We start from the raw sequence: 20,324 nt of genomic DNA, 5'->3' as shown, positions 1-20,324 counted from the left end.
TCCCTGTCTGTCTCCAGCTGATAGAGAACAGTATGTGTCTGCTGAGGAATCTGTCCTATCAGGTATTGTTGTAGTTTATATTGTTGTCCTTTCTGTTTCTTTCTACAGTGTTTCATCCTGCCTTTTTAGTATTGTGTTGTGACCTTTTGAATTGTACTTTAAAGAGATTCTCTGGTACTTCTGTAGACTTTTTAGCCAGTAGTTCTTATTGTTGCATGGTATACCCAAACTTCTGTACTTTTTCCGATAGCAGCACATGACAAACAGTTCGGTCCTAGATAAAGGTACTTCTGTCAAATGAGTGTCACGTCATCTACTGATTGAGAGAGGATCAAGTTAGTTTATCAGCGCAGCCGAGGTCCCCTTATGACGTGAGAGCACGGTGCCCACTCCACTTCCCCATGGCTAACACTAGCCTGTTCCACTTCCCCGTGGCTAACACTAGCCTGTTCCACTTCCCCGTGGCTAACACTAGCCTGTTCCACTTCCCCGTGGCTAACACTGGCCTGTTCCACTTCCCCGTGGCTAACACTGGCCTGTTCCACTTCCCCGTGGCTAACACTGGCCTGTTCCACTTCCCCGTGGCTAACACAGGCCTGTTCCACTTCCCCCGTGGCTAACACTGGCCTGTTCCACTTCCCCGTGGCTAACACTGGCCTGTTCCACTTCCCCGTGGCTAACACTGGCCTGTTCCACTTCCCCGTGGCTAACACTGGGCCTGGCCTTCCACTTCCCCGGCTGGCCTGTTCCACTTCCCCGTGGCTAACACTGGCCTGTTCCACTTCCCCTAACACTGGCCTGTGGCTAACACTGGCCTGTTCCACTTCCCCGTGGCTAACACTGGCCTGTTCCACTTCCCCTAACACTGGCCTGGCTAACACTGGCCTGTTCCACTTCCCCGTGGCTAACACTGGCCTGTTCCACTTCCCGTGGCTAACACTGGCCTGTTCCAACACTGGCCTGTTCCACTTCCACTTCCCCGTGGCTAACACTGGCCTGTTCCACTTCCCGTGGCTAACACTGGCCTGTTCCACTTCCCCGTGGCTAACACTGGCCTGTTCCACTTCCCCGTGGCTAACACTGGCCTGTTCTGAGAAAACACTGATTGTGACCAAAACCTTTATTCCTTCACGTCTGTCCCAGTCAAGATCCTATTTGCTCGAGCCTTGAACTGGCTGTGTGTGTGAATAATGTCATGGGTCTTAAAGAGAGACTCTGTTATCAAATAAAGAGATTGCTTCTTCTATGCAAATATTGTTGATCAGTACAATAAAGTAAGTCCCAAATGGAAGGGAAACGATTGTTTTTTCATCTGCAGCACCATGAAATCGGCCAGAAAGCTCTACCTCAATTCATGGTCACGCTGCTATTCAATATGCATTCAGCTGTATTGTGAATACACCTAGACTACATCTTGATTTGCCCAGTTTAGCAATAGATTTACCATTCAAATACATTATTACCATGATGCTATGTAGTTAGATTAGTTTTAAAAAATGAAGTCAAATGGATTGTATAATTCATTCATTAACGTATACATTCAAAAATAAAACATTTAATATAAAACTCGAAGATCTGTCTGGTTCAAGTGCCATTCTGTGACTTTGGCCATGGTATTGTTTTAGTACTGTATGGAGTATTGTGATACTTAACCTGGTATCCGTATGGAAGTTGAACTTTTAGCATGGTGACAACACTGTTCACAGTTGTGAAAGTAGCGCTCACGAGCCAGAAGTGGTCCCTCAGCTCTCACTCTGCTGTGTGTGCATCTTACTAGCTGTCACTCAAATCGCGAGGGGCTGAAGCTCATTGGCTAGAACTTGAAATGCTAGGGGGCTGACCCACATGGGGGGAAAATGGCGCAGTATAGTTCCAGAAAAAGTTGCTTTCAAACTAGGGATTTCGTGGCTAATTGAGTTAAGACAGTAATTCTGCTCCTCTATTCTGAATGTGTGAACAACACGTTGACACATCAGCCCAAAGCCGGAGGGGTAAAGAACATACTGAGTAGGCACCAAGGTTTCACAGCATGTCTTTAAATAAGCAATATTATACTATATGATTGTAAACTTGACTTGACCTTAGGTTCACCGGGAGGTGCCGGGCGCTGAGCGCTACCAGGAAGCCATGTCCCTCAACCAGGGCCCCGCCCCCTCCACTGGAAAGACCAACCGCTTCAGCTCCCGCAGGGGCAAAGGTCAGTGTGTGTCTGTGTGTTTGCGCGGGTGCCTGTGTGTCTGTCTGTCTGTCTGTCTGTCTTGTCTGTGTGAGTGAGAGAGTGTTTATATTATCTGTCTGTGGAAGGAAGGCAGATGGAGAGTGAGAGTGATGCAATTGTTGACTTTAGTGTGTGTGTGTGTGTACACAGTATAGTGACAGTGTAGCAGGAAAGAGAGACAGCAGAGAACCAGTGGTTGGCCTGGGATGTTGAATGCTATTTACCCCCATCCTAAAGAATGTTCAGTCTCACTCCTTAATGTTTGTGTGTCTGTGATGGAAATGATTTGTTTCTCTATTTATGAACAGACATTTTGTTTTTGATGGTTTGTCTTTGTGCTGGTGTGGATGTTGGTGTGTGTTGATGGTTTGTCTTTGTGTTGGTGTGGATGTTGTTGATGGTTTGTCTTTGTGCTGGTGTGGATGTTGGTGTGTGTTGATGGTTTGTCTTTGTGTTGGTGTGGATGTTGTTGATGGTTTGTCTTTGTGCTGGTGTGGATGTTGTTGATGGTTTGTCTTTGTGCTGGTGTGGATGTTGTTGATGGTTTGTCTTTGTGCTGGTGTGGATGTTGTTGATGGTTTGTCTTTGTGCTGGTGTGGATGTTGTTGATGGTTTGTCTTTGTGCTGGTGTGGATGTTGTTGATGGTTTGTCTTTGTGCTGGTGTGGATGTTTTTGATGGTTTGTCTTTGTGCTGGTGTGGATGTTTGTCTTTGTGTGTGTGTTGTTGATGGTTTGTCTTTGTGCTGGTGTGTATGTTGGTGTGTGTTTTGATGGTTTGTCTTTGTGCTGGCGTGGATGTTGGTGTGTGTTGTTGATGGTTTGTCTTTGTGCTGGTGTGTATGTTGGTGTGTGTTGTTGATGGTTTGTCTTTTGTGCTGGTGTGTATGTTGGTGTGTGTTGTTGATGGTTTGTCTTTTGTGCTGGTGTGTATGTTGGTGTGTTTTTGCTGCGATAGTTTCTAATCTAATCCTACATTTGATCTATGCTGGTGCTTTGGTGGGAAAAGGTGTCTTGGTGGCTGGGTCACTGCTGCTGTTCTCACTTGACTCAAATGATCTTCCTCTCTCCTCCTCCTATCATTTAATCCTCCCTCGTTCTGCTCTCCTCTCTGCTGTGGAACAGATGACTGGTGTTCTAAAGGTAAGCTCTGACCTCTGCTTGTCTGCTGGTTAGAGCATTAATTAGCACTGGCTAATGATGTGTCAGTCTCCTAACTCTATGCATGCGTTGACATGCTCTCTGCCGTCTCCTAGAGGACGATGTGTGTAAGAGACAGTGTGCAGCATGTGTGTGTGAGTCTGTGTTAGCATGTGTGCTCCTACCTAGTGGCTTTTTCAGTGGCTCACAGAGCTGTGTGGTTCTAGAGAACCATAGCGGTTAGAGGGTTCTAGAGCACCGTATTGGGCGGGGGGTTCTAGAGCACCGTAGTGGGCGGGGGGTTCTAGAGCACCGTAGTGGGGTTCGGGGGGGCGGGGGTTCTAGAGCACCGTAGTGGGCGGGGGGTTCTAGAGCACCGTAGTGGGCGGGGGGGTTCTAGAGCACCGTAGTGGGCGGGAGGTTCTAGAGCACCGTAGTGGGCGGGGTTTATTGAGTGTTCTGATGTTCTGTTGCAGGGAGAAATGAAGACGGAGCAGATATGATTGACATTCCAAAGAGGACTACACCTGCCAAAGGTAACACAGTATAAAGTGGCATCATGTAGACTGGAATATGCATGTTTCTCCTGTCCACTCATCTGTTGTACTGATCTGAAAGAAGTGACCAGGTGACAGCTAAGCCAGCCTAATGAGCTTCCATCACATTGTCTTCACCTGTGAAGTTCTTTTCCCCAATCATGCTGCTTTCAAGACAACTGGGAAACGAGGTCAAATCATGTCAGTGATCTTCAGTTCTGAAATTCCGAGCTCTATTCCGAGCTGGATGACCATTCAATGTGACCCCCCGAGCTCCCAGATCTCCTGAACTCACTGAAGTCTGAGATTTATGAATGCAGCAACAGTGCAGGTGAAAATGAGAAGACGATGAGATGTCTCCATGTTTCTAACACCTCCCCCTCCGTGTCTCTCCAGGTTATGAGTTGTTGTTCCAGCCAGAGGTGGTGCGTGTCTACACCTCTCTGCTGAAGGAGAGTAAGAACCCCACCGTGCTGGAAGCCTCCGCCGGAGCCGTGCAGAACCTGTGTGCCGGACGCTGGACCGTGAGTCAACCACACCACCACCACACACCTTGAGACACCACGGCCTGTTAGTTTAACACAACCACCATCAGGCCCAACACCACCACACACCTTGAGACACCACGAGCTGTTAGTTTAACCCAAACACAACCACCATCAGGCCCAACACCACCACACACCTTGAGACACCACGGCCTGTTAGTTTAACACAACCACCATCAGGCCCAACACCACCACACACCTTGAGACACCACGGCCTGTTAGTTTAACACAACCAAACCCACACCACCACCAGACACCACGAGCTGTTAGGCCCACACACCACCACACCACACCTTGAGACACCACGGCCTGTTAGTTTAACCCAACCACCACCAGGCCCAACACCACCACACACCTTGAGACACCACGGCCTGTTAGCCTGAGACACCACGAGCTGTTAGTTTAACCCAAACACAACCACCATCAGGCCCAACACCACCACACACCTTGAGACACCACGGCCTGTTAGTTTAACCCAACCACCACCATCAGACCCAACACCACCACACACCTTGAGACACCACGGCCTGTTAGTTTAACACAACCACCACCACACACCTTGAGACACTACGGCCTGTTAGTTTAACACAACCACCATCAGACCCAACACCACCACACACCTTGAGACACCACGGCCTGTTAGTTTAACACAACCACCACCACACACTTTGAGACACCACGGCCTGTTAGTTTAACACAACCACCACCATCAGACCCAACACCACCACACACTTTGAGACACCACGGCCTGTTAGTTTAACCCAAACACAACCATCACCAGACCCACATCCCTTTCAGCCTCCTTACTTGACCTCTAACAGAAACCCTTTACACCTGGACCGTAAGTCAATCACAGTATAATCACAAACTACACCTCCAACCCAGACACCACCTTTCTAGACCCTTGTTAAACCACAGTCTAGTACTCAAAACAGTCTGTCCATTTCCTGAACACAAATACACTACAATAATCATTGATCTGTATGTATTCTCTCTCTCTGTCTCAGTATGGGCGGTATAATTGATCTGTATGTATTCTCTCTCTCTCTGTCTCAGTATGGGTGGTATAATTGATCTCTATGTATTCTCTCTCTCTCTGTCTCAGTATGGGCGGTATAATTGATCTCTATGTATTCTCTCTCTCTCTGTCTCAGTATGGGCGGTATAATTGATCTCTATGTATTCTCTCTCTCTCTGTCTCAGTATGGGCGGTATAATTGATCTCTATGTATTCTCTCTCTCTCTGTCTCAGTATGAGTGGTATAATTGATCTCTATGTATTCTCTCTGTCTCAGTATGGGTGGTATAATTGATCTCTATGTATTCTCTCTCTCTCTGTCTCAGTATGGGCGGTATAATTGATCTCTATGTATTCTCTCTCTCTCTGTCTCAGTATGGGCGGTATAATTGATCTGTATGTATTCTCTCTCTGTCTCAGTATGGTGGTATAATTGATCTCTATGTATTCTCTCTCTGTCTCAGTATGGGCGGTATAATTGATCTCTATGTATTCTCTCTCTCTCTGTCTCAGTATGGGCGGTATAATTGATCTCTATGTATTCTCTCTCTCTCTGTCTCAGTATGGGCGGTATAATTGATCTCTATGTATTCTCTCTCTCTCTGTCTCAGTATGGGCGGTATAATTGATCTCTATGTATTCTCTCTCTCTCTGTCTCAGTATGGGCGGTATAATTGATCTCTATGTATTCTCTCTCTGTCTCAGTATGGGCGGTATAATTGATCTGTATGTATTCTCTCTCTGTCTCAGTATGGGCGGTATAATTGATCTCTATGTATTCTCTCTCTCTCTGTCTCAGTATGAGTGGTATAATTGATCTCTATGTATTCTCTCTCTCTCTGTCTCAGTATGAGTGGTATAATTGATCTCTATGTATTCTCTCTCTCTCTGTCTCAGTATGAGTGGTATAATTGATCTCTATGTATTCTCTCTCTGTCTCAGTATGGGCGGTATAATTGATCTCTATGTATTCTCTCTCTCTCTGTCTCAGTATGAGTGGTATAATTGATCTCTATGTATTCTCTCTCTCTGTCTCAGTATGGGCGGTATAATTGATCTGTATGTATTCTCTCTCTCTCTGTCTCAGTATGGGCGGTATAATTGATCTCTATGTATTCTCTCTCTCTCTGTCTCAGTATGAGTGGTATAATTGATCTCTATGTATTCTCTCTCTCTCTGTCTCAGTATGAGTGGTATAATTGATCTCTATGTATTCTCTCTCTCTCTGTCTCAGTATGGGCGGTATAATTGATCTCTATGTATTCTCTCTCTCTCTGTCTCAGTATGGGTGGTATAATTGATCTGTATGTATTCTCTCTCTCTCTGTCTCAGTATGAGTGGTATAATTGATCTGTATGTATTCTCTCTCTCTCTGTCTCAGTATGGGCGGTATAATTGATCTCTATGTATTCTCTCTCTGTCTCAGTATGAGTGGTATAATTGATCTCTATGTATTCTCTCTCTCTCTGTCTCAGTATGGGCGGTATAATTGATCTCTATGTATTCTCTCTCTCTCTGTCTCAGTATGGGCGGTATAATTGATCTCTATGTATTCTCTCTCTCTCTGTCTCAGTATGGGCGGTATAATTGATCTCTATGTATTCTCTCTCTCTCTGTCTCAGTATGGGCGGTATAATTGATCTCTATGTATTCTCTCTCTCTCTGTCTCAGTATGAGTGGTATAATTGATCTCTATGTATTCTCTCTCTCTCTGTCTCAGTATGGGTGGTATAATTGATCTCTATGTATTCTCTCTCTCTCTCTCAGTATGGGCGGTATAATTGATCTCTATGTATTCTCTCTGTCTCAGTATGAGTGGTATAATTGATCTCTATGTATTCTCTCTCTCTCTGTCTCAGTATGAGTGGTATAATTGATCTCTATGTATTCTCTCTCTCTCTGTCTCAGTATGGGCGGTATAATTGATCTCTATGTATTCTCTCTGTCTCAGTATGAGTGGTATAATTGATCTCTATGTATTCTCTCTGTCTCAGTATGAGTGGTATAATTGATCTCTATGTATTCTCTCTCTCTCTGTCTCAGTATGGGCGGTATAATTGATCTCTATGTATTCTCTCTGTCTCAGTATGAGTGGTATAATTGATCTCTATGTATTCTCTCTCTCTCTGTCTCAGTATGAGTGGTATAATTGATCTCTATGTATTCTCTCTCTCTCTGTCTCAGTATGAGTGGTATAATTGATCTCTATGTATTCTCTCTCTCTCTGTCTCAGTATGAGTGGTATAATTGATCTCTATGTATTCTCTCTGTCTCAGTATGGGCGGTATAATTGATCTCTATGTATTCTCTCTCTCTGTCTCAGTATGGGCTCTCTATGTATTCTCTCTCTCTCTCTCAGTATGAGTGGTATAATTGATCTCTATGTATTCTCTCTGTCTCAGTATGGGCGGTATAATTGATCTCTATGTATTCTCTCTCTCTGTCTCAGTATGGGCGGTATAATTGATCTGTATGTATTCTCTCTCTCTGTCTCAGTATGGGCGGTATAATTGATCTGTATGTATTCTCTCTCTCTCTCAGTATGGGTGGTATAATTGATCTGTATGTATTCTCTCTCTCTCTCTCTCTCTGTCTCAGTATGGGCGGTATAATTGATCTCTATGTATTCTCTGTCTCAGTATGGGCGGTATATCCGTGCGTTGTTGCGTCAGGAGAAGGGTCTTCCCATGATGACAGAGCTGTTGGCCCATGGCAACGACCGGGTGGTCAGGGCCATGTCTGGAGCTCTGAGGAACCTGGCTATCGACGCTCGCAACAGAGACCTGCTTGGTTAGTACTGTTTCTGTGGAACTGTTTTCCCCTCTCCCTGTTTCTCTCTCTTTCTCTCTCTTTTTCTCTTTCTCTTTCTCTCTTTCTCCCTCTTTCCCTCTCCCTCTCTCTCTCCCTCTCTTTCTCCCTCTCTTTCTCCCTCTCTCTCTCCCTCTCTTTCTCCCTCTCTTTCTCTCTCTCTCTCTTTCTCCCTCTCTTTCTCTTTCTCTCTCTTTCTCCCTCTCTCTCTTTCTCCCTCTCTTTCTCTCTCTCTCTCTCTCTCTCTCTCTCTTTCCCTCTCTTTCTCTTTCTCTCTCTTTCTCTCTCTTTCTCCCTCTCTCTCTTTCTCCCTCTCTTTCTCTCTCTCTCCCTCTCTCTCTTTCTCCCTCTCTCGCGCTCTCTTTGAGCCAACCTGTGTTATTAAATACTACAGCTATGTCTCTCTAACTCTGGTCTCTGTAGGTAAACATGCAGTTCCCCACCTGGTATCCAACCTGCCTGGTGGGGGTCAGAGCCAGCCTGTGAGGGCTCTGTCAGAGGAGACGGTGGTGTCTGTACTGAGCACCCTTCATGAGGTTCTGGGCTCCAGCCTGGACGCTGCCAAGATCCTCAGAGCCTCGCAGGGCATCGAGAGACTGGTGCTCATCAATAAGGACGGGTAAGCTGGTGTGTGTGAGACAAAAAGAGGTGCATGTGTCTCTTTCCATCAGTCTGGATGATGTTGAACAGGAGTGTCAAACTCAGTCTCTGGTGGGCTGAGGGTCTGCAGGGTTTCTCCCTTTTACTGATCAATTACACACTAATTGAAAGGAAAAACTGGGACGGGGGGTGTAATTGATCTCCCCTGGGGACTGGGGGTGTAGTTGACCTCCCTCCGGGGTGGACTGGGGGTGTAGTTGACCTCCCTCCGGGGTGGACTGGGGGGGTGTGTAGTTGACCTCCCTCCGGGGTGGACTGGGGGTGTAGTTGACCTCCCTCCGGGGTGGACTGGGGGTGTGGACTGGGGGGTGTAGTTGAAACTGGGGGTGTAGTTGACCTCCCTCCGGGGTGGACTGGGGGTGTAGTTGACCTCCCTCCGGGGTGGACTGGACTGGGGGTGTAGTTGACCTCCACCCGGGGTGGACTGGGGGGTGTAGTTGACCTCCCTCCGGGGTGGACTGGGGGTGTAGTTGACCTCCCTCCGGGGTGGACTGGGGGTGTAGTTGACCTCCCTCCGGGGTGGACTGGGGGTGTAGTTGACCTCCCTCCGGGGTGGGACTGGGGGTGTAGTTGACCTCCCTCCGGGGTGGACTGGGGGGGGGTGTAGTTGAATCACCTCTTTCTGTTTGATGCTGTTTCTCTTTCTGAGTCCTCCAGTTCTCTCTCCTGATAGGAACCGGTCAGAGCGAGAGGTGCGTGGTGCAGGCCTGATACTCCAGTTAGTTTGGGGCTATAAGGAGTTGAGGAAGACCCTGGAGAAGGATGGCTGGAAGAAGACAGACTTCATGGTGAACCTCAACCCGCCCAACAGCACCCAGCCCCGGGTCAACGGAGGATATGAAGACAGTACGCTGCCGCTCATAGACAGGGGTGAGACAGACCATAACATCTACATCTACACACACACACACTGAGGTCTTCACAGGTCTACCCTAATATCTGAGACCCGACTCTGGAACTGTCTGAGTCTAAAATTGTCTCTGGGGTCTGGGTTGGATCCATGTTTGATTGCCACAGGTCTCTGGTCTATGTAACTACAGCTGATAGACCGGACCCGACCACAGCTCTGAATAGCCTATAGCGGTTGTATTCAGTGGTTTTCTATGGGGACCCCATTTCCCCCCCCCCCCACAGAATTTCTCACAACCCACACCCCCCCACAAATCTAATGACACAACCCTGAAATTTGTCAATTTCGATTTTTACATCAACCTTTTATTCATTACATTTTCATCTCTCTGATAAATACATTTACTCAATTAAATTATAAAATTTCTCAGAAGAGTTTGTATATTCTCCCAATCTGTACTCTTAATTAAAACCAAAAAGAGTATTTGTTTATGTGGGGAACCCAGTCACCTACCTACAATCTCTGACCACTCGCCTATAACCACCACACTATAACCACCACACTATAACCTACCACACTATAACCTACCACACTATAACCTACCACACTATAACCTACCACACTATAACCTACCACACTATAACCTACCACACTATAACCTACCACACTATAACCTACCAATAACCTACCACACTATAACCTACCACACTATAACCCACCACACTATAACCACCACCACACTATAACCACCACCACACTATAACCACCACCACACTATAACCACCACCACACTATAACCCACCACCACACTATAACCTACCACCACACTATAACCCACCACCACACTATAACCACCACCACACTATAACCCACCACCACACTATAACCACCACCACACTATAACCACCACCACACTATAAACCTACCACCACACACTATAACCTACCACCACACACTATAACCTACCACCACACTATAACCACCACCACACTATAACCTACCACCACACTATAACCTACCACCACCACACTATAACCTACCACACTATAACCACCACCACCACTATAACCACCACCACACTATAACCTACCACCACACTATAACCTACCACCACCACACTATAACCTACCACCACACTATAACCTACCACACTATAACCACCACCACACTATAACCACCACCACCCTACACTATAACCACCACCACACTATAACCTACCACACTATAACCACCACCACACTATAACCACCACCACCACCTACCACACTATAACCCACCACCACACTATAACCTACCACCACTATAACCCACCACCACACTATAACCACCACCACACTATAACCTACCACACTATAACCACCACCACACTATAACCACCACCACACTATAACCTACCACCACACTATAACCCACCACCACACTATAACCCACCACCACACTATAACCCACCACCACACTATAACCCACCACCACACTATAACCTACCACCACACTATAACCCACCACCACACTATAACCACCACCACACTATAACCACCACCACACTATAACCTACCACCACACTATAACCTACCACCACCACTATAACCTACCACCACACTATAACCCACCACCACACTATAACCACCACCACACTATAACCACACTATAACCACCACCACACTATAACCTACCACACTACCACCTACCACACTATAACCTACCACCACACACTATAACCTACCACCACACTATAACCTACCACCACCACACTATAACCACCACCACACTATAACCTACCACCACACTATAACCTACCACCACCACACTATAACCCACCACCACACTATAACCACACCACACTATAACCACCACCACTATAACCACACTATAACCCACCACCACACTATAACCCACCACCACACTATAACCCACCACCACACTATAACCCACCACCACACTATAACCACCACCACACTATAACCACCACCACACTATAACCACACTACCACCACCACACTATAACCACACTATAACCACCACCACACTATAACCACCATAACCACCACCACACTATAACCACCACCACACTATAACCTACCACCACACTATAACCTACCACCACACTATAACCTACCACCACGCTATAACCTACCACCACACTATAACCTACCACCACACTATAACCTACCACCACACTATAACCACCACCACACTATAACCACCACCACACACTATAACCACCACCACACACTATAACCTACCACCACACTATAACCTACCACCACACTATAACCTACCACCACCACACTATAACCACCACCACACTATAACCTACCACCACACTATAACCTACCACCACCACACTATAACCTACCACCACCACACTATAACCTACCACCACTATAACCTACCACACTATAACCCACCACCACACTATAACCTACCACCACACTATAACCACCACCACTATAACCTACCACCACCCACTATAACCACCACCACACTATAACCACCACCACACTATAACCTACCACCACACTATAACCACCACCACACTATAACCTACCACCACACTATAACCTACCACCACACTATAACCTACCACCTATAACCCACCACTACTATAACCTACCACCACACTATAACCTACCACCACACTATAACCCACCACCACACTATAACCCACCACCACACTATAACCACCACCACACTATAACCACCACCACACTATAACCTACCACCACACTATAACCTACCACCACACTATAACCTACCACCACACTATAACCTACCACCACTATAACCCACCACACTATAACCCACCACGCTATAACCCCACCACACTATAACCACCACCACACTATAACCTACCACCACACTATAACCACCACCACACTATAACCTTACCACCACGCTATAACCTACCACCACACTATAACCTACCACCACACTATAACCTACCACCACACTATAACCTACCACCACACTATAACCACCACCACACTATAACCTACCACCACACCACACTATAACCCACCACCACACTATAACCCACTACCCCCACCACACTATAACCCCCACCACACTATAACCCCCCACCACACTATAACCCACCACACTATAACCACCACCACACTATAACCACCACCACACTATAACCTACCACCACACTATAACCACCACCACACTATAACCCACCACCACACTATAACCACCACCACACTATAACCACCACCACACTATAACCACCACCACACTATAACCACCACCACACTATAACCCACCACCACACTATAACCCACCACCACACTATAACCCACCACCACACTATAACCCACCACCACACTATAACCCACCACCACACTATAACCCACCACCACACTATAACCTTACCACCACACTATAACCACCACCACACTATAACCACCACCACACTATAACCACCACCACACTATAACCACCACCACACTATAACCACCACCACACTATAACCACCACCACACTATAACCACCACCACACTATAACCACCACCACACTATAACCACCACCACACTATAACCACCACCACACTATAACCCACCACCACACTATAACCCACCACCACACTATAACCACCACCACACTATAACCACCACCACACTATAACCCACCACCACACTATAACCACCACCACACTATAACCTTACCACCACACTATAACCTACCACCACACTATAACCACCACCACACTATAACCACCACCACACTATAACCACCACCACACTATAACCACCACCACACTATAACCACCACCACACTATAACCACCACCACACTATAACCCACCACCACACTATAACCCACCACCACACTATAACCTACCACCACCACACTATAACCTACCACACTATAACCACCACCACACTATAACCACCACCACACTATAACCCACCACCACACTATAACCTACCACCACACTATAACCACCACCACACTATAACCTACCACCACACTATAACCTTACCACCACACTATAACCTACCACCACACTATAACCCACCACCACACTATAACCACCACCACACTATAACCACCACCACACTATAACCACCACCACACTATAACCACCACCACACTATAACCACCACCACACTATAACCCACCACCACACTATAACCCACCACCACACTATAACCCACCACCACACTATAACCCACCACCACACTATAACCCACCACCACACTATAACCCACACTATAACCACCACCACACTATAACCACACTATAACCACCACCACACTATAACCACCTACCACACTATAACCACCACCACACTATAACCACACTATAACCACCACCACACTATAACCACCACCACACTATAACCACACTATAACCACCACCACACTATAACCTACCACACTATAACCACCACCACACTATAACCACACAACCACACTATAACCACCACCACACTATAACCTACCACACTATAACCTACCACACTGTAACCTACCACACTGTAACCCACCACACTATAACCACCACCACACTATAACCACACTATAACCACCACCACACTATAACCACACTATAACCACCACCACACTATAACCACACTATAACCACCACCACACTATAACCACACTATAACCACCATAACTATAACCACACTATAACCCACCACCACACTATAACCCACCACCACACTATACCACACTATAACCCACCACCACACTATAACCACACTATAACCACCACCACACTATAACCACACTATAACCCACCACCACACTATAACCCACCACCACACTATAACCACACTATAACCACCACCACACTATAACCACACTATAACCCACCACCACACTATAACCCACCACCACACTATAACCTACCACCACCACACTATAACCACACTATAACCACCACCACACTATAACCACACACTAACCCACCACCACACTATAACCCACCACCACACTATAACCACACTATAACCACCACCACACTACCACACTATAACCCACCACCACACTATAACCCACCACCACACTATAACCCACCACCACACTATAACCCACCACCACACTATAACCACACTATAACCACCACCACACTATAACCACACTATAACCCACCACCACACTACCACACTATAACCACCACCACACTATAACCACACTATAACCCACCACCACACTATAACCCACCACCACACTATAACCACACTATAACCACCACCACACTATAACCACACTATAACCCACCACCACACTATAACCCACCACCACACTATAACCCACCACCACACTATAACCCACCACCACACTATAACCCACCACCACACTATAACACTACCACCACACTATAACCACACTATAACCACCACCACACTATAACCACCCCACCACCACACTATAACCCACCACCACACTATAACCCACCACCACACTATAACCCACCACCACACACTATAACCCACCACCACACTATAACCACCACCACACTATAACCACCACCACACTATAACCTACCACCACACTATAACCACACTATAACCCACCACCACACTATAACCCACCACCACACTATAACCCACCACCACACTATAACCACACTATAACCCACCACCACACTATAACCACACCCCACCACCACACTATAACCACCACCACACTATAACCACCACCACACTATAACCCACCACCACACTATAACCACCACCACACTATAACCACCACCACACTATAACCCACCACCACACTATAACCACACTATAACCACCACCACACTATAACCACCACCACACTATAACCACCACCACACTATAACCACCACCACACTATAACCACCACCACACTATAACCACCACCACACTATAACCACCACCACACTATAACCCACCACCACACTATAACCCACCACCACACTATAACCTACCACCACCACACTATAACCTACCACACTATAACCACCACCACACTATAACCACCACCACACTATAACCACCACCACACTATAACCACCACACTATAACCACCACCACACTATAACCCACCACCACACTATAACCCACCACCACACTATAACCTTACCACCACACTATAACCCACCACCACACTATAACCCACCACCACACTACCACACTAAACCCCACCACACCATAACCTACCACCACACTATAAACCCACCACCACACTATAACCACCACCACACTATAACCACCACCACACTATAACCACCACCACACTATAACCCACCACCACACTATAACCCACCACCACACTATAACCACACTATAACCCACCACCACACTATAACCACACTATAACCCACCACCACACTATAACCCACCACCACACTATAACCTACCACCACACTATAAATCCTGTTAAAGATAGGGCTGACTACTGCCCCCTTTGGAGGAATTGCGTGCCCATAGTAAACAGAAAAAAAATCTGTCAAAAATTGCTAATATATGCATATAATAATAATTATTGAATAGAAAACACTCTAAAGCTTCTAAAACCGTTCAAATTATGTCTGTATGTAAAGCAGAACTCTCAGGGCAGCCATTCTCCCAAACTCTCTCTTGCCATCATGAAAGTTGGCCCAACTTTGACGTCATCGCCCCCACCCTTCCCAACCAGCAAAGGATCTGGGAACAGTTCCTATCTCTTCAGCGCCGGTGTCCTCTTTCAGTGGGGCCTCTCATTGTGAGAATCGCATGCTCCCTTGAGTTTTGGCGGGCTGAAACCTCCGGGTCACGCGAAAATACATGTACTTTCATGCGCGCGTCGGGTCCGGAGCTCTCTTTGTTCCAGGTTTGACCAAACGATGTAGGTTTGTCTGTTCGAGCTAAGGATTGTTGTAAACAGAGATTTATGGATATAAATTGCATATTGTTGAAAAAAACATAAATGTACTGTATAACATGTCCTATTACTGTCATCTGATGAAGATTTTCAAAAGGTTAGTGAATTATTTTTCTTTTAATCCTGCGGTTGTTGATTGCATATTTTGTTCACCGTGGCTATTCAAATTAGCTGTGTCTTTGGTGGTGGTTTGACAAAAATATGTGCTATGTTTTCGCCGTAAAACATTTTAGAAATCTGATTTGCTGGCTAGATGAACAAGGTGTTTATCTTTCATTTGAGCTATTGGACTTGTTAATGTGTGGAGGTTAAATATTTCTAAGAATATTTTTGCGTTCCATGCGCCACGTTCCAGCTGAACGGGGGAGGGGTCGTTCCCAAAAGGGAACCCTAACCCATCAACAGGATAACCTACCACCACCACACTATAACCTACCACCACCACACTATAACCTACCACCACCACACTATAACCTACCACCACCACCACACTATAACCACACTATAACCACCACCACACTATAACCACCACCAAACTATAACCACCACCACACTATAACCACCACCACACTATAACCACCACCACACTAGCTGTCTCTCATCCTGTGACTGTGTTTGTTTGTCAGGAGGAGGAGACAAGCGAGACATGATTCCACTAAATGATATGGGACCAGGTATGTCTGCACACACACACACACACACACCAACACACACGCACAAGCCTAAATACACAGCTGTTAACAGGCCTTGGCTGTCTTCCAGATGCCTACTCCACACTGGACCAGAGGGGGAGGAAGAACACTCTGGACGGAACACTGGAGCCTGCTGACAAAGACACAGCACAGGTACACACACACAGAGCATGTTCTCGCATGTCTCACTAAATACTGTGGTTAGCTTCTTTTCTCACAAACGATTTCTCACTTAACTTCTGACACTAACCCACTTTATCAACACTCTCTCTTCCCCTCTCTCTCTTCCCCCTCTCTCTCTCTCGCCCCCCTCTCTCTCTCGCCCCCTCTCTCTCTCGCCCCCTCTCTCTCTCTTATCTGATTTTCATATTGTTTGTTCTGAACACACCCGTCTCTCTTTCTCTTTTCTCTCTTCAACCCACCACCTCTGCTTCAACCCACCACCTTTCTTCCCTCTTCTCCCTCCCCCTTTTCTCTCTCCTGTCTTCCTCCCCGTTCTTTCCCCCTCCCTCCCGTTCTTTCTCCCCCCGTTCTTTCTCCCCCCCCGTTCTTTCTCCCCCTCCCCGTTCTTTCTCCCTCCCCCCCGTTCTTTCTCCCTTTCCCCCCCGTTCTTTCTCCCTCCCTCCCCCCCCGTTCTTTCTCCCTCCCGTTCTTTCTCCCCCGTTCTTTCTCCCCTCCGTTCTTTCTCCCTCCCCGTTCTTTCTCCCTCCCCTCCCCCCCCGTTCTCTTTCTCCCTCCCTCCCTGTTCTTTCTCCCTTCCCCCCGTTCTTTCTCCCTTCCCCCGTTCTTTCTCCCTCCCCCGTTCTTTCTCCCTTCCCCCCCCGTTCTTTCTCCCTCCCCGTTCTTTCTCCCCCCCCCCGTTCTTTCTCCCTCCCTCTTTCTCCCTCCCTGTTCTTTCTCCCTCCCTGTTCTTTCTCCCTCCCCCGTTCTTTCTCCCTCCCCCCTCCGTTCTTTCTCCCTTCCCCCCTCCGTTCCCCCTCCGTTCTTTCTCCCTCCCCCGTTCTTTCTCCCTCCCCCCCGTTCTTTCTCCCTCCCCCTCCCTGTTCTTTCTCCCTTCCCCCCGTTCTTTCTCCCTCCCCCGTTCTTTCTCCCCCGTTCTTTCCCCCTCCCCGTTCTTTCTCCCTCCCCCCTTCTTTCTCCCTTCCCCCCGTTCCCCCTCGTTCTTTCTCCCTTCCTCCCCCCGTTCTTTCTCCCCCCGTTCCTCCCTTTCCTCCCGTTCTTTCTCCCTCCCTGTTCTTTCTCCCTCCCTGTTCTTTCTCCCTCCCTCTTTCTCCCTCCCTTTCTCCCTCCCTGTTCTTTCTCCCTCCCCCTTTCTCCCCCCGTTCTTTCCCCCCCCCGTTCTTTCTCCCTCCCGTTCTTTCTCCCCCCCGTCCTCCCTCCCTCCCCGTTCTTTCTCCCTCTTTCCCCCCCGTTCTTTCTCCCTCCCCCCGTTCTTTCTCCCTCCCTGTTCTTTCTCCCTCCCTGTTCTTTCTCCCTCCCCCCGTTTCTTTCTCCCTTCCTCCCCCGTTCTTTCTCCCTCCCCCCCTGTTCTTTCTCCCTCCCCTTTCTCCCCCCCGTTCTTTCTCCCTCCCCGTTCTTTCTCCCTCCCCGTTCTTTCCCCTCCCCTTTCTTCTTTCTCCCTCCCCCCTGTTCTTTCTCCCTCCCTGTTCTTTCTCCCTCCCTCCCCTCCCCCCGTTCTTTCTCCCTCCCCCCGTTCTTTCTCCCCCCCTTTCTCCCCCCCTCCCCCCGTTCTTTCTCCCCCCCCCGTTCTTTCTCCCCCGTCCCCGTTCTTTCTCCCCCCCCCCTTCTTTCTCCCTCCCCCGTTCTTTCTCCCTCCCCCCTGTTCTTTCTCCCTCCCCGTTCTTTCTCCCCCCTCCCCCCCGTTCTTTCTCCCCCCCGTTCTTTCTCCCCCCTCCCCGTTCTTTCTCCCCCCCCGTTCTTTCTCCCCCCCGTTCTTTCTCCCCCCGTTCTTTCTCCCCCCCGTTCTTTCTCCCCCCTTCTTCTCCCCCCGTTCTTTCTCCCCCCTCCCTGTTCTTTCTCCCCCGTTCCCCCTGTTCTTTCTCCCCCCTGTTCTTTCTCCCTCCCTGTTCTTTCTCCCTCCCCCGTTTCTTTCTCCCCCCCGTTCTTTCTCCCCCCCTCCCTCCCCCCCGTTCTTTCTCCCCCCCCCCGTTCTTTCTCCCCCCGTTCTTTCTCCCTCCCGTTCTTTCTCCCTCCCCCCCCGTTCTTTCTCCCTCCCCGTTCTTTCTCCCTCCCCCTTTCTCCCTCCCCGTTTTCTTTCTCCCCCTCCCGTTCTTTCTCCCTCCCCCCGTTCTTTCTCCCTCCCCTTTCTTTCTTTCTCCCCCCCCCGTTCTTTCTCCCCTCCCCGTTCTTTCTCCCCCCGTTCTTTCTCCCCTCCCTCCCTCCCTCCCTGTTCTTTCTCCCCCCCTTCTTTCTTTCTCTCTCCCCCTTTTCTCTTCCTCCCACCTTCCCCCTCTCAGGGAGGGCTGTATGAGGAGAGGCGGGACTCTGTTCCTCTCATGGACTCTTATGACGGTTAGGCCACACCCCCCCACACACTGCATGTGAGCGCATGGTATGTGTGTCCACCGACTGAACACCTGCCTCTCTCACTAAACCGCATGGCCTAACTAACCTCTGTGTGTCCCCCCCATTGTATTGGTGTTTGTTTCTTGCTCCCTCTGCTGGTGATTTGTATATTTGATATAGTATGTTGTTGATCTTGTGTCTTGATGTTTGTTTCATTTGTTTCATGTCTGTATACATATGGCATTTTGTCTTGTGTGTGTTTGATCTCTTTTCAAGAGTCTGTGTCATGTATTGATTGGTGATGTTTAGGCTGTGTGTGTCATGTATTGATTGGTGATGTTTAGGCTGTGTGTGTCATGTATTGATTGGTGATGTTTAGGCTGTGTGTGTTCATGTATTGATTGGTGATGTTTAGGCTGTGTGTGTCATGTATTGATTGGTGATGTTTAGGCTGTGTGTGTCATGTATTGATTGGTGATGTTTAGGCTGTGTGTGTCATGTATTGATTGGTGATG

The 20,324-nt window shown here is 47.8% G+C and overlaps 1 protein-coding gene across 13 annotated transcripts in view; it reads left to right on the top strand.

Moving 5' to 3' along the window:
* Positions 1-20,324, top strand: part of ctnnd1 (catenin (cadherin-associated protein), delta 1) — a 54,582-nt gene that overhangs the window by 31,488 nt on the left and 2,770 nt on the right. For 8 of the 13 annotated variants that reach the window (XM_042315901.1, XM_042315908.1, XM_042315910.1 and 5 more), the window contains 11 exons: positions 18-62; positions 2,086-2,197; positions 3,342-3,359; positions 3,833-3,892; positions 4,289-4,416; positions 8,095-8,245; positions 8,687-8,882; positions 9,597-9,793; positions 17,239-17,286; positions 17,375-17,457; positions 19,761-19,815. In XM_042315901.1, the coding sequence (XP_042171835.1) occupies positions 18-62; positions 2,086-2,197; positions 3,342-3,359; positions 3,833-3,892; positions 4,289-4,416; positions 8,095-8,245; positions 8,687-8,882; positions 9,597-9,793; positions 17,239-17,286; positions 17,375-17,457; positions 19,761-19,815 (1,093 nt within the window). Of the gene's footprint in view, positions 1-17; positions 63-2,085; positions 2,198-3,341; positions 3,360-3,832; positions 3,893-4,288; positions 4,417-8,094; positions 8,246-8,686; positions 8,883-9,596; positions 9,794-17,238; positions 17,287-17,374; positions 17,458-19,760; positions 19,856-20,324 lie in introns of all 13 variants that reach the window. The other 5 variants (XM_042315904.1, XM_042315903.1, XM_042315906.1 and 2 more) reach the window with 4 other exon arrangements.

The sequence above is a fragment of the Oncorhynchus tshawytscha genome, unplaced genomic scaffold, assembly GCF_018296145.1.
Source record: "Oncorhynchus tshawytscha isolate Ot180627B unplaced genomic scaffold, Otsh_v2.0 Un_contig_10255_pilon_pilon, whole genome shotgun sequence".
Lineage (NCBI taxonomy): Eukaryota > Metazoa > Chordata > Actinopteri > Salmoniformes > Salmonidae > Oncorhynchus > Oncorhynchus tshawytscha.
Note: the sequence above shows the minus strand (reverse complement) of the source record. Positions and strands in the feature narration are given on the sequence as shown.